The 15,132-nt window shown below is 43.6% G+C and overlaps 1 protein-coding gene and 1 non-coding gene across 3 annotated transcripts in view; both read left to right on the plus strand.

The window, feature by feature from the left end:
- The first annotated feature begins 140 nt into the window (after positions 1-140).
- On the plus strand, positions 141-214 carry trnai-aau (transfer RNA isoleucine (anticodon AAU)). The gene has a single exon. It is a non-coding gene; the product is annotated as a tRNA-Ile (tRNA).
- Positions 215-442: 228 nt separating this feature from the next.
- LOC101074341 (FERM, ARHGEF and pleckstrin domain-containing protein 1-like) overlaps positions 443-15,132 on the plus strand; it is a 34,799-nt gene continuing 20,109 nt past the window's right edge. For both annotated transcript variants that reach the window (XM_011606233.2, XM_011606235.2), the window contains exons 1-2: positions 443-692; positions 4,658-4,876. In XM_011606233.2, coding sequence (XP_011604535.1) covers positions 4,691-4,876 — 186 coding nt within the window. In that variant the 5' untranslated portion in view covers positions 443-692; positions 4,658-4,690. The remainder of the gene's footprint in view (positions 693-4,657; positions 4,877-15,132) is intronic.

Genomic DNA, 15,132 nt, shown 5'->3' on the forward strand with positions numbered 1-15,132 from the left:
TGACTCGATTTTTTTTTAAAAATATAAAAATGGCATTACAGATACTTATGGGTGGAACCTTTATCTATTCTAGGAAATTATCAATAACATAGTTATTAGCGTGAGGAGAGATCTGAACTAGAGATGTGTGCGATGAACATGGCCGGTTAGCTCAGTTGGTTAGAGCGTGGTGCTAATAACGCCAAGGTCGCGGGTTCGATCCCCGTACGGGCCACACCCTTTTTTCTTTGCTTCTAAATTGTTTAAAAAAAATCTTTGTAGGAGGCTAGGCTGAAAAAAATCTAATTTTCAACAGATGTACAATTAGGACCAAGGCTGCACACGTTTATTTCCTAATGTCATTGTGTTGTCGTTCAGGCCATGCTGCTGTTCATTGCATTACCGCCAGGTGCCGCTGTAACGTAGCTCAATTTTCACTTTCTCCCCCGTCCGATCCACTGCAGCGTCAGTGTAGCCGAGTGGAGCAGGGGGCGGTGCGGGTTTCTCTTCTCTTTATTGTTCCGTGCACGGTTTTCCCACGTTTGTTTCAATGGCTACCGCACAGTTAGCACGTCCCACCTGAGAGAGGGAGCAGTTCGAAGAGAGGACTTATTGCTGAAAATAAAGTCACGTCCGCGGCGCAACACTGTTCAAGATTGCGGGCAACAACGCTGTTCCAGACGGACAATCTGTGGATCCCGAAGAAAGACGGGGTGAGGAAATCGCACTATCCGGAATATATGAAGCGAGGTTACACACAGCCTTCCTTTTGTTGCGTTCCGTGTGTTGTGAATGTTTTTTCTTTCCGAAGAGTCGCCGTAGGATCTATTTCTAGGTTAAACCTTCAGGGTTTTAGTAGCACAAGATGTCTGATGAGCGCAGATATCTTAAGTATAAATAAGCCCGACTCAGTTGCAGCCTGTTCATTTCCCCCTAATCGGCTGAGCTTTGGGAGCAGCAGAGCTTCTTTTACTGTAAGCCTCATGGTAGACAGAGATATCCTCGATATCAAGCGCTGTAAATGGCTACATGTTTAAGAACATTGCTGCAAAGTTCACATTTTGCAGCTTTTGCGTGTATTGATTTATTCCTGTCAGTGTTGTTATTGTTTTCCTATTATTTCCTCCCAGCTGGCTTCAGATTTACTATTTCTCAGGAGAAAATCCTTTATTTGCCATGGAGACATATGCAGTCACAAACGCATACTACCCCGGAGTTAAGCGTAATCGAGTTGCTTTAGCCTACTGACATCTTGGCCTCAAGGATTACCCTGTTAACCTACATCCTGCAGCTTGAGCTCTGCAAACTGTACTCTTGTAGATCTGCTTTTTAGCACTTGACACATTGACAACCCCTGGAGAATGCACACAAGAGGTGGCCGTCCTCTTTCCATTATTGATCCCTGGACCTCATCCTCGCTCTTTCAGGATGAGGTCAGATCACAGGGGTCAGCGGGACCCTCGTGCAGCCCCGTCTTGCTCAAAAGGTGCTCCGTTTTCGTCTGTAATTGTGTTTGCCATTCGAGTCAATAGCACTCCCCCAAATGCCAGGACATCTGTAGCAAAGGTCTCCCCAGGTGAAGGACGGCCCAATGGTGAGACAGAGTGCTGCCTTAAGCCTCTTTTGTTGCAGCCTTGATCTGGCTCTCACCTATACTGGTTACCAGTACTGTGCGTGTCATTGCAATGCTCAGTCCAATCCAGTCAGTATTAAGGTAATGGATGGACTCCCTTTATGACCCTCAGCCTACAACTGAATGTGTCCCTGTAGATTCATTGTGGAGATTGTTTATCACACTCTTTTATTCCTGAAGCTTCCATCAATAACAGTTATAGATTAAAGGGTTAAGGTGCCCAGTTCTGGCAGCCTCCGGAGCATGTGAAGGTTAGCGTTAGGGGCTGGAGAACATGAGATTAAGTTCAACATACCTGATGCGGCAGCTTAATTTATCTGGAGGATCATTGTTTGCTTCACACAAATTAAATCTATGTTAGAAATCCCCCCTGCAGTATTGTAGGCTCTATTAGAACTTGGGGAGGACGAAGTAAAAGCTCTACGAGTGAGTCACTTTCAGCTTTCAGTGTTCCCATCTGGTGCCACCAAACAGAATAATAAACACACAGATTTCTTGTCTTTTGCAGTCATGTCTTTCAAATTAACCAAATTTTTTGCATGATTCCCCCCAGAGATTCGTATTCAATTAGAGCTGGAAGGATTCTAATAGAGTAAGAGTTAGAATTTAATCTTCCAGCGTCTCATGTTTAAATGTACTATTTGTTAGCACAGAGGAAGCTGACTGTATTTGAATCCAGCAGAATATTTTAATACAATTATTCCAGTCCATGATGTGGTCCCCTGGAGTTGTCTCCTTCTTTATAAGACCCAGTCTGTTTTTTGGTATTCATCAATCAGCCCATACTCATATGATTGAGCTTCTTTATCTGGCTGTGCTTTGAAGATCCATGAATAAGAGTGGTGATTGTGAGGCCAGTTTTATTTGCTGGGAAATGTTGCCCATTACGCAACCTTTCTTTGAATATTCAAGCACAGATTATATAATGGTTCCTTCCCATTTTAGCATAAGCACTGTCTTTATATCCTAAATAAAAAGAAATCAGACAAAATGACTGGACAACAGAAGGATTAATGCCAGATTTGTAACCTCTGAAAGCTCTGAAAATAAAGCCTCCTTTGTCGACCCGCCTGCACGCACACACATATTCACATCCGATTCTCAGAGCTTGCTTCCCCCTGACAAACTCTTGGGAAACTTTCAGCTAACACCAGTTCAAAGGCTGGTTGAGAGGCCTCGGTTGCTGTGAGTTAAAGCCCTGCTGTTGGAAGCTCCCACAGTGGCGTCTTTTGTGCCTGTGCGACCAGCTTGCTCTGTATTCCTCTCTTGCGCTGCTAACTCAATGCTATAATCCCCCTCCACCCCACCACCACTGGCTCCCATGGAGGCGATGATGAAACCTTTGCCTCCAAATTTCCACTGTTTAGCCACCAGATTGATCCTCAGTATGGATTGAGGTTTGCTCAAGATGGTTTAGATTTACTCTAAGTGTGTGTTTGTGGTGTAAGGCAACGCACAACTGCCTGAAATTAAATCTGTGGGTGTTGAGACAGAAGGGTGTAGGCAATAAACCAACGGTCAGCAGAAAACACCTGCCTATTGCTGCTTGGGCTTTATTTTCAAGCTCAGTGTCGCTTTTGGCAGATTTCAGTCTCGGACCAGGAGCGAACCACCAATCAGAGATTTTAATGTGGTGTGACGAGGAAGTAAATCATAAGAACAACAACATTCCCACAGGTGTAATGAGTAACTTGAATGTCAGGTCCCTTTGTTTCTGGGTCGCGTCCTCGGCTGGGATCCAATTTCAGTTTTGCGTTACGCTGTACATTTATATGTTAAGCTACGCCAAGTGAGACTTACAGCTCAGTTAGGCTACTTAATCCCCCTATTACCTGTACACAAGTGCAGCAGAGGAAGCAATTCACTGACCAAATCCTGTCAGACAGGAAGTCAAAGCTTGAGGTTCTTCATCACAAGCCAAACGTACGTTAGCTGCAAACCGGCGATGTGTTGAAACTGTTTGGAATCAGCACAGATTTGTGGTGCACAGAGACTCTGCAGACTCTACTTCCTGTCATCAAGCAAAAGTGACCAGCATGCTATTTTATTATTTTACAACGGCCACAAATTACACCCTTTTGTTTTGACGTTTTATTGAAAATGGCGGACAGACCGTCGGACTAGGTGGATCTTTGCTGTCATAGAGTGTTTATGGAAAGTCACTGCACCACCCGTCTCTTCTGTAAATATTTAGAATTGACTGGTTTTGAATGCAGCGTGTTTTTTCTTTAGTCCAGCTGCTCAGATGGATCATTTTAATGTTCTGCTTAAAAGACATAATGATCTGGTACTGAGGTTTGTTTTTTTAGGTAATGACACAGTGTGCTTGTGAGATGCTCTTTAACATTTTTAATGACAAGTGAAAATAAATGTAAAGGTAAAAAATATGATACACCATAAATATAGTGGTGAAAGAAAATGGAAGCACGGCAAGTACCAAAGATTCATACTTGATCGAAGGTATTTGGTCAGGTGCTGGTACCGCCTGTGTGCTGACACGACCCTGTCTGTGGGTCAAGGCAATTGGCTGTCTCCTCAAACATTCCTCAGCTCTGATGTCACCAAATGCCCCAGAGCGTATTTATTGTCTCAACTTGAGGTTTATCAAGTCTGCTGCGGGGGTGGGGGGAATGGCACAATTTTAGTGCTTTCCGACTGTATCTCACCTACTCGCCAGGCTTTGATTCAAGTCTGAACTGGTCTTGAAAGGAGCTTTGTGCTTGTTTGAATGCAGTTGATCTTACCTGCAACATGCTACAGTCAGATTACACATGTCTAGCAAGATGTGAGACACTGCTGGGTGCTCGGGCCAAAGGCACTGACTAAATGCCTTCGGGGGGGGGGGGGGGGGGGGGGGGTGCATGTGTGGAGGAGCTGCTTCAATTTATCAGGATGCTTCACAGTCTTCTTGCCTGAAGTGAACTTAATGGTTTAAGGAAAAGGCTTAATTCTTCTCCCTTAAAGGTCTAAAAGCCTTTTTCAGCCTGTAGCCAGAAGGATCTTAAACCACTTGGAATGAAACCCAACTTTCCTCTTCTCCACCAGACGTGAACCCAGGTGCCTGCAGCTCAAGAGCTCATGTCTGTCACCATGGCGGAACCAGCTGAGAGGTCATCCACAGCCGGACAGAGGCTAGGAGCCCCAGAAAGCCTCGGGGTGTCCACGCTAGAGCCTGGCCTGCGCCCGCCTGGCCAGCCTCCAGGTCGGCAGGTCCCTATGAGGGTTCAGTTGCTTGATGACACTCAGGAAGTCTTCGAAATACCAGTGAGTAACATCTTCCTTTTAAGACTTTATCAATTATGTGCAAAATGTCTTCCTGATATAGACCGTATAGGACACACTTCCTCCTCCCTCTTACTGTCATTAACATGTCATTAACATGTCATTAACGGGCATATAAATCATATTGTTTGCAGTATAAGGTGGCTTGCCCTCCTAGAATTGGAAATCCTGTTTGTTGATCAGAATTACATGAGAAATTTAATTTAAAGTTATCTTAAATACTTAAGAATTGTCTTTCCCCCCCATGGTGGCAGTAAGGGTGATTTACCTTCTGCCACGAGAGACTTCCTCTTTACGACTCTACACCCAGCTGCGTTATCAGATTTTGGTTGGTTTTTGTGACAAACAAGTGTCTTCAAACTGCAGAATATCCAGAGCTGCCAGTTCGAGCAGCTGAAATTGGGAAAAATATGCTGAGAATGTGTGCGTCTCTTAGTGTGTCAGTGCCTGAGGACGGATGTGTGAATGTGACCTATCTGGTGTTTGTGGGGTTTTAATGTTCAAAAAGGCTAAATTGGTGAACAACAAAGGAGGGTGAGGGTGACAACGGGGAATAAAGCCTTTGGTGTAAATGTTTCGAGTGTTTGTGGAGATTCAATAAGGGGCCCACTTGTCCTCTCAGTGTAGCCCACCTAATCCATCCTCCTCCAGTTACAATACCTTCCAGAGTAACGGTGCGATTCAGTGGAGACTAACGTGTAAATCAAGAGATAAGCCGGTCGTTTACAGTAACATAATTCAATGCACGATGTGACTTTGTCTCATTATCTGAGGTTTAGTCCTTAAAGGCTCAGCCGGGGGGTTGTGGAAGTGGAGCAGCATTTAACACCTCTTATAACTACAGTTGTCAAAGTTAAAGCATTAACACAATTAAGCCAGCTGCAGCAGAATATGACCAAACGCCTCTGGCAGTGCAGGTCAGGCAGTTCGTATATACTGTAGGAGTTGAGCCGGTAGTGACAGCAGCAAAAGGGCACATTGGCCCTCTCGTACAAAAACCCCTAAGACGGAGCCGTCAACCTTCATAAAGTATTATACACGCTCTGCAGGAAGGATTTTTCTTTCCACTGAAGCACTTCTAGCTTGAAATACCACATTAGAGCAAAGTGTATGTTATTTAGGGATTCAGCTAGCACTTCGACTAGTGCGTCTCCCAAGCTCGCAACAAACCCCCCCTTCTTTCCTGAGGCTGTTTGCTCCTGCAAAATGAAATGCCATTAATATAGATTAAAAGGAATGATGTTTACTTGTGATTAATCAAAATGAATCCACATCACCCCATTATTAATTTGATTAAAAATTGTAATCCTTTGACAGCACTAGTGTAACATGTTGGTTTTGCTCAGTGATCGTAAAAGTATTTACTCTTGGAATAAAGGAGAGAAAGTACTTCTCTTTCATTTGATCTATTCCTTAGATCTATCACACCATACATGAAAATATAAGTAAACACGAATGCTATAATCGGTTAAATCGTTTGTTTTTTAGATTTTGAAGTATCCCAAGATCGGATCTTTCTGATCTTGCTGCATTTATAAAACATTTAGTGCACACTGCATTAGTGAGCAGCACACACGTGTGCTCACGTGCAATTGGAAGTTTCATTATTTATGCAGGGTGGAAATAGCACCATGGAAGAGCATGAGTGCCGGGCATTCTCCCCCGCTGCCCGCTGAATAATTTAAAATTTCAAGAAGTGAATTGAATGTACATTGAATTGTGTGATGTCGCATCTTTTTTGTGCCCTGATTTAAGTCGCTCACGCTACTTGTGAGCATTTGCTGTTGCTGGGCATCACCCACGCACAAATGTAAACTTTAGATGTTTAAACCGTGGAAACTGCTGCGTTTACTTCAGAGAGAAACTTCTTCTCACCAATAAATCTTCCCACCCTATATTCTGTTTGTCTCGGTGTCTGGTATGTGGGGGAGCCGTACTCCAAGGCTGCAAAAAAATAATTTAAAGCGCTATAAAAAATACAGTAACTCTACACATGCTCAGCAGTTTTGTGATGATCCACAGCAGGAAGTGTCCTGCAAGTTGTTCTCTATTCCTGTGTTATATATAGTGTATTATGCTGTTACTATGGACACTTTATAGCAAAACGCACTGTTTCTAGTGGGGCAGGAGTGTAGAAGAATTAACTGTTTATGTTCATGGAGACTTTTTCCCTTTCATCTCTTTTCCAGCACACTTACTTGACCTTAATACCCAGCAGTTATCTGCATGAAGGCTGACTCTCACCGGATGTTGCTTTAAACATTTCGCTTTAAAATGAGACAGTGGCACAGCTCGCGTGCACGTACGAGAGTGTGTATAATAAGATCAGTGTGGGTGCTGATGAGATTGGAGCTTCGCAATCTGCAGGTTTCCTGATCAAATGTGTTTGCTTTTTCATCATTACATAAAATGGGGAGATCCGGGAGTGCATGGTGGGCTCATGAGGGCTAGAAAGATTAGATCGTTGGCAACAACCTGATGGTGTAGCAGTCTCCCCAGAAGATACAGCTACAGTGTAGGCATGCACATACTCATTCCTTTATCTGGAGGTGAGAGGAGAAGAATAAAGGTTTTCTATTTTCAGGCACGGAAAATGTAAAAAATAAGAACAGAAAAGGCCTCTATTTTTAATTTCAGTCCAAAATTTTCATGAGCCCTCGCTTCAAAGTGTGGGCAGATCCAGGGTGATGGTTAAGGGGTCAGAAATGCTGTTATTTCAGGGTGAGGCCAAGACACATGGCTACATGTTTATGACTCAGCGCGCTTTCTCCTCTTCTCTGTACTTATCCGTCATCCCACCTCCAAACCCTAATTTTTCATCCTCAAAATAATCTGAGTTTTCTTTTCTGAGCCAACAGTCGCTTTGGAAGCCCATATTCATCATCATCATGTGGACAACTCTGTGTGTGTGTGTGTGTGTGTGTGCGTGTGTGTGTGTGTTAAATCCCCATGTCCCTGCTCAATCCGCCGCTACTACTACAAATACGCTCCTGCTACAATATGTTTTCACGAGCTCACAAGGGTCGTCTTTAACCATGTTTTATGATGTGACTTTATGGGCCACTGGAACGCACGCCAAACCGGCAGGAACTTAGATTCTTATTAAAATAAATATTTGATACGTTGTGCCCACGAATTGTATGAGAAAATCTAAGTTTAAGTAGCAGTGTTGTCCAAATCGGATCCGATGCATCAGGCCCTGATACCAGCCTTTTTAATGGTGTCGCATCAGATCAGGAGGAAACGCACCCAATACGGTCTGTAAACAAAGACGGTTGCAGTTGTGGCAAGGGAAGCACGATGGCAAGCATGAAGGTTCACAAAGCATCATTTAAAAAAAAAAATAACCCAAGGCTGGTGGCAGCTCAGTCTGTTGGGAACTGGGCTGAGATGGGGGGCGGGGTCTCAGTTTAAGCCTCAGTGCAGACGAAACATTAAAGGTGTTCTGGTAGAATGTAGAAGGTGCTAGAACACCCTCAGAACACCGCTGAGGCACCCTGGAGCAAGGTACTGAACCCACAATTGCTCACATAGGGCCCTGCGATGAACTGGTGACATCCCTTTTGGGGTCACAGGGAGGGCGCTGGACCCTACCTTGTGTACCCTCTCCGTGACCCTGAAAGGGATAGAGCGGTGAAGAAGATGAGACCTTGACAAAAGCCAACTGGTTTGACTGTAAACCCAATAAACCGGTATTTTTATGCCATTGGTGATTGCTGTTTAGCTGCAATGCTTTTATTTGATCCCTTTTGGGGTCCCAGGGAGGGTGCTGGAATCTGTCCCAGCTCCACATGGTTGAAGGCAGGAAGGCCGGGTACAACCCTGGATGAGACGCCAGCTCAACGCAGGGCCCTATCTGAGCATTTGGAGGTTTGGTACCTTGCTCAAGGTCACCTTGGCAGTGCTCAGAAGGTGCCCTGCTACCAGAACACATTTCATGTTTTGTACGTGCCAGACTGAGAAGCCTCAGCCCATGACCAGGAATGCTCAGACTGTTAGAAAACCCTAGAACAGGGGTCGGCAATCCGCGGCTCTGGAGCCGCGTGTGGCTCTTTAGCGCCGCCCTAGTGGCCCCCTGGAGCCTTTTCAAAAATATAAAAATGTAAAAAGATGGTGTGAATATATGTTTTGTTTTAATATAATTTCTGTACGAGGAAAAACACAACAAACATTCTGTTTTCCAATGCTGTAAAAATGTGTATAATAAGTATTTAATTTCAAGATCTCATTATACTGAAAGTTAAAGCACCATCGAACAGCAGAGTGGCCACGTGGTGCATCACTCTCTCCAGGATGCTGCAGGGAAAATAAACATTTAATCATGATTGCTAATTGTGTATTTGTAGCCTACTGATCATTTTAAAAATAGGCTAATATAGACACTTACAGCATATGTTGCCTTCATAATAAGGTTTATTTAAGGCTTTTAATTTATTGCGGCTTCAGACAGATTTGGTTTTTGGTTTTTTTTTTTTTGGTCCAATGTGGCTCTTTCAACATTTTGGGTTGCCGACCCCTCCCGTAGAAAGTAGCATATTTTGCAGAGCATTTGTAACTTTTTAAAGACATGGAGTTTCAGATCCGTTTTGTGAGAACTATCCCTTTTTAATGACTACTTCTGACTGTTTGAGCAACAATCCAGTGTCTACCTGTTAATCCGTACCTTCATCTTTAATATTTACTTAATTTCAAAGTTCCTGTCTCTCAGTTGACACCCATAACTGTAAAACAATCTGCATAAGTGGTCAACATTGTTTCAGGAGGAATGACCTCAGTCTAGCAGCTTATCCTCTTTACATTGTGTTTTCACACAAAACAAATACACGGAGGAAACTGATGAAAAACAGCAGTTTTGAAGCATCTTTGCTTTCTTCTAGAGTCTGAAACAGGAACTCTGCTGTATTATGTAATGGTTGGCATTCATTATTTCATTCCTGTGGTTAGAGAGCTTCTTACGTTGGATTGACTTTCCTTTGAGCAATTTCTCCATATTTTACCTCTAAAGTTGACCCCAAAGGTTTAACCTGACAAATTAGGAGGCCAGTGGGAGCTCATGAAGACTGGGGAGACCTTGAAAGACATAGTTAACAGGAAGCTCTTACAGCCTCCATTTAACTTTGGAACATGAAGGTGCAGTAGTATGGTCTCAGTGGAAGCCTGCATTTTTATTACACTGTTATTAAAGTGGGTGTGTGCACGTGGAGCCACGTGGAAGCCTTTAGACATGCTGGGTTCAAAGGCAAGGCCACAGACGGAGCTGCCTTCAAGTTAGGAAGGAGAGAATGAGGGGGCAAGACCGACTTTATTATAGTGAAGGCAAGACTGTTGCTGATGGCACTACAATTACAAGAGACAATCACTGAAATGAAGCCTGACAGGGGTAGAAAAGACACAAACGAGGCCCCAGCGAGGGACAGGACAGAAGCGGCACCACACTCAGTGCTATGAAAGAAGATGGAGATTGCAGCATAGGGACAGATGAATGCAGACACATATCCGTCTCACGCCGGCAGCCAATGAATGAACAGACATTGTCCTCTGCTTGGCTGCAGAACTGGGAACTTTTTTGTAATTTCAGTCAATAAGGTCCTCGGGGAGGCTATTCAAGCCAAACAGTGGGCCCCCGTGAGGAGGGGTTCACTGTCCCTCATGACACAGAAAAAAAAAACGGCAGAAAAATTAGCAGTTTTTGTGGCTTTGCTTTGACACAAACTGTCCGCACTGTTTAGTGTGCTTAGAATGTATCACAGTGTACCTCTTTAGTTGTGGTTAAAAAGAGATCCTTTGGGCATAAATGCTAGTAATGTTATCCTTGAGCTGTATTTGCTAATAGCCAGGAAGATTTTTACATTCACGTGACCTAGTTTACATCAGAACGTTTCCTGATTGATCGTATCTCAAAACCATCAGGGCTGCATTTACAACACCATGTTTGCCTGTCTCCGGTGTTTTGACCCTTGGCAAGCTGCAGAAATGATCGCATCACACTAAAATCTGTTGCTGATGACCTGACAGGTTCCTGATTACTGTCACTTCCATGTCAACACAGCCATTTCAAATTTGGAACCCTGAGACCGTTACCATTTAAAGTAGAAAGGGAAATTGGCATTGGCATGGACCTCTCACTAAATATTGGAAGGTTTATCATGACAACCAGATTCCCTGGATACTACACAAAGCTACCCCCCCCCCCCCCGCTGTAGATGAATGATGATGCTGACGACATAATGTGTTGCTTGTCAGTGTCGGCCTGTGCGCAGCCCTCCTGTTTGCATATCCTCTAGAACATTTTGGACTTGCCCAATACTCGAAGGGCGACAACACCGAAACACTCAACTGGAAAAAGTAATCTAAAACAAGATATTTGCTGTGTGAGCTTTGGTGTGAATTGGACAGATTTGTTCGCTGTGGCGCCTGCGTTCTCCAGCTGTCTCTGCTGCCGTAAATCTGCACCAGATGATGGAGGATAATGTGCATCGGGCTGCATTTTCTCTGGGTGATACACGCCGCAGAGGAGCTGCTGTTAGTAGAAAGGGCCTAGATATCTACCGGTAATGTCTAATGCTGTTCTGGTCTGCATTACTGTCGATATGCAGTCCCAGCTGAAGTGAGCCAAAGTGTTGTACTATATTTTGAGGATGAAAGCACTTAAAGCGGAGAGTTTGAAGATTTGGATCTAATCAGCTCGGATCTTTCTTCACAGGCTACTTGTTAATCTTTTCTGATGCTATAAAGCAACATTGCTCCATTCTGTGTCACAACTCTGGACATGAAGCGAGAGCTTTATTGCTCTTTTCTTTTGGATGTTGTTTCTATATGCGTGAGAGCGGGAGAGAGGGAGTATGTTTGGGGGGAGGGGGGTCCACATGAGGGAATTGTTTGCTCATGTCCTCATCTCAATTTGGAGATTTTCCAGGAGCCTCAGCGGAATTTGGTGGTGTAGTCCCTGCTGCGTCGCCGAGGATCCACTCCTTTGTTTCTTTGGCAGCGGAATGCGAGTTGGGCGAAAAACTCGATTTCAGTTATGCCCACCTTTTTTCATTGTTGCTAATCTTCATTTTGTGTCCATGGATCTCTTTGGGAACATTCCACCAGAGAGAATCTAATTGAGGGTTTTCAAGAAAATTCTCTTTGATGTAATCCTGTAATTTTCTTTTGGTTTGCATTGATTTATGTGCTTTTGGTGCACATTGTGTTTCAAATGACCTGTAACACACAGGAAAAGCTTCAGGTGTGGAGAATTACCCCCATATTCCCACATAAAGGGACTGCACCGTATCGTGCAGCAAACAATGTGAGGATTACTACTGCTCCCATTAGATCATGCCATTCAAACACATTAGAAAGTAGCTAAAAAGGTAAATAAATTAATGGCTGACTTCAATAGTCATGCAAAAAAGGTTTTACACCATGTCCACTTCTTTGGTTTTGTATCCTTGTAGAAAGGATGTGTGGAACATTCCAGAGATTTTAAAATGCAGCAGTTCACCTGAATAGGAGTGAATCCGCTTTACGAGGCTTTTTTGAAAATTGGTGGCTATAGAGATATATTCTCTCTTGAAGACGATTCCGACTGACTGACTGACTGAATCTTTAATGTCACGGAAGTGTCATTTAAAATTGCACTGAAAATTCTTTGCTGTGGTTTGATTAATGATCTTTTCCACCTTCAAACCTCTTTTTATTCTCAGAACCAAGCGTAAGAACACAATGATTAATATAGTCAGCTCTTTCTGCAGGCCTTTTGGATCGCGTGTTGCAGTCAAAGGTAGACAAACAGAAATAGAAAGTGAGAAAAATCCTACGACACATAAGAAGCTGCATTCTGCACTGACAGCCATGCCAAGAGCTGAATATTAGCTGGAAAAATATTAGCTCTTGAGCTGAATATTAAATATTCTATAAAACTGACTGACTTAATGGGAGCTTCCCAGCTAATGTGTGTAATAGTGCTTCTGTCTCCAGCAACTTCCCTTGCTGACGTCAGGTCTAAAGCTTCTGTCATTTCATGTAAAATTTAATTTTGGCTTTGTGTCTCAGGAGAGCTCTTTTAGGGCACAAAATGATTCCAGAATTTGCACTCAGTTATAGACTCAGCCTTAGCCGTTCTCTACCAATTGCGTTTTAACGGCACATCAGTGAGCAGCTATTCTCTGCTGCTTTAAGTGTCTGCGAGCTTCAGCGTCCACACATGCTGACACGCAGATATTTCCATTATTGCACATCAACCTGAGGCAGCTTCCTCTCACTGGTTCGTATTCTGGCTACATGCAGCTTATCCGGCAGCCCTGGTCAAGCCCGAGCGTTTGCACGTGCGTGTGTCCCATCTGTTTGTGTGCGTGGTCAGTGTTCATGTGCACACTTCTGATAGTGTGAAGGAAGTGGCTTTGACGCCTTGCCAGTAGGTTAAACCGGTTAACCTAATCTGAGTGCAAAGATGCGATTGGAGGACCGTGGAAGTGGGAGGAAGCCTCTCCCAGCTGCCGCTCAGTGGGATCTTTTCTTGAGGGGGATGTTGCACAGTTCATGCGAGGCAGCATAGCTGCTGGTTTCAATGTGATGTTGGATCATTCTAAACAAATTTACATTTGATGTCTTATTAATCCATAGGGAGATGGCGTGTTTATGCCGATAAAGCTCTTTGTTACCATGATGCTTTAATTTTCGGTGCCTACATATTTTTTACTGCTCTCTTTCTGCTTCTGTCAAATGGTTGTGGAAGGAATTCGTTTTTGGGTAAACCCAGAACCAATTTTCAGACACTTATCTCACACATCACTTTGTCACACCATGGCACGGCTACGTACTAAAAGTCTCCAAGTCATAACAGCACATTCCTTGCTTGGCTTAGAATGACCCCCCCCATTCCCCTGATCGCACGGGAATGAAGGAACACGGTCAACAGATTTGAGGTGTTTTTTGTCAGGATTTTCCCTCTCTGGAGAGGTCTTATCATCAGTCCGTGCCATCTGGTTTCCATCCAGGTTGAGAGTTGAGACATTTCTTTTCTTTACTCTGACCAGACTGTGTTTTAAGATCAGATATTTGAATTTTCACAAAGCCCTAACTCTGTTTCCTGTTTGCATATATGTCAAAAGACCATTTTCTTGTGGGAGAAAAACAAGTCTAATTTTACAAATGCAGCATTTATGGGTTTTGTAGGTCATTGGTGTCTATGACTCCGAGGGAAGCTAAGTCAATCCTCTGCACTCCAGGGCAGATGGTGCAAACGTTACTTGACTGTGTTGTAGGGGAGAGGGGATAGTTGCAAGGTTTCCTGCGCTATTTCCACCTCTAGAAGGAAAGGAAAGGATGATAACCGTAGAGAATTCTAAGTGAAATCTGTGAATGTTTTCTGGGGCTTATAAATAGAACAATTCCTTCGTGTTCCTGCTCTTTTCGATCTCTCAAAGCAACAGTTGGGGAAAAGTGTGTTTCTACTGGCTGATGATTCTGCTGTGCGTGTTTTTGGCAGGAAGACATTCTGATGAGTCAACAAGTGTAATGGCGGCTGACTTCAAGTGTTTCCCGATAGGCAAAGAGCCACGTGGACCAGCTGGAAACTGGACAGCAAAAAAAGTAGAGAATAATTTAGTTTACGGAAGCCTAGTGGGACCAAACAGCTGCAGACTATGTTACCATTTTTAAAAGTAATGGTTAACCAGTTTTACACTTCTTTAAGGAAACACTGGAGACCCTTTCGGAAACATTTATACTCTGTGTGCAACACATTATATCAGATGACTGAACGATCCATTCCTTTAGAACTTCAATGCGGTGTCAGTCAAAAGTCACTGGACCATCAGTGAATATGGAGTTTTGGATAGAACCCTCAGAACTCATTAACCCTGATGCTCAACATTGTTCTGGCTCAGAGGTCACACTTCTCTCAAACAAAAGTGAACTGAAGGATGATGAAAACCATATTTTTTGTTGTTTGCCGTACAACAGGTCTTATAATCTCACTGAGCCTCAAACGGTAAAATGTTGGCCAGCTGCCCGAAGCGGGAGTCAACCTTTCCATTATGGTTCTAATTCTATTTATAACCAATCACAACTGCTGTATAAAGTCTGTTGTTAAGTTTGGTCTGATTTGTCTAAACTATATTTGGAGCTTTCCGGAACATTCACAGTTTTTGGGCTGACACGGGAACTCCAGACTGCTTTATTGCAGCATCACAACCCAGAAACAGACATAGTGTTGGACATAGCATGATCACCCTACCCAGTTTGGATAT

Source organism: Takifugu rubripes, chromosome 8 (genome assembly GCF_901000725.2).
Source record: "Takifugu rubripes chromosome 8, fTakRub1.2, whole genome shotgun sequence".
Classification (NCBI taxonomy): Eukaryota; Metazoa; Chordata; class Actinopteri; order Tetraodontiformes; family Tetraodontidae; genus Takifugu; species Takifugu rubripes.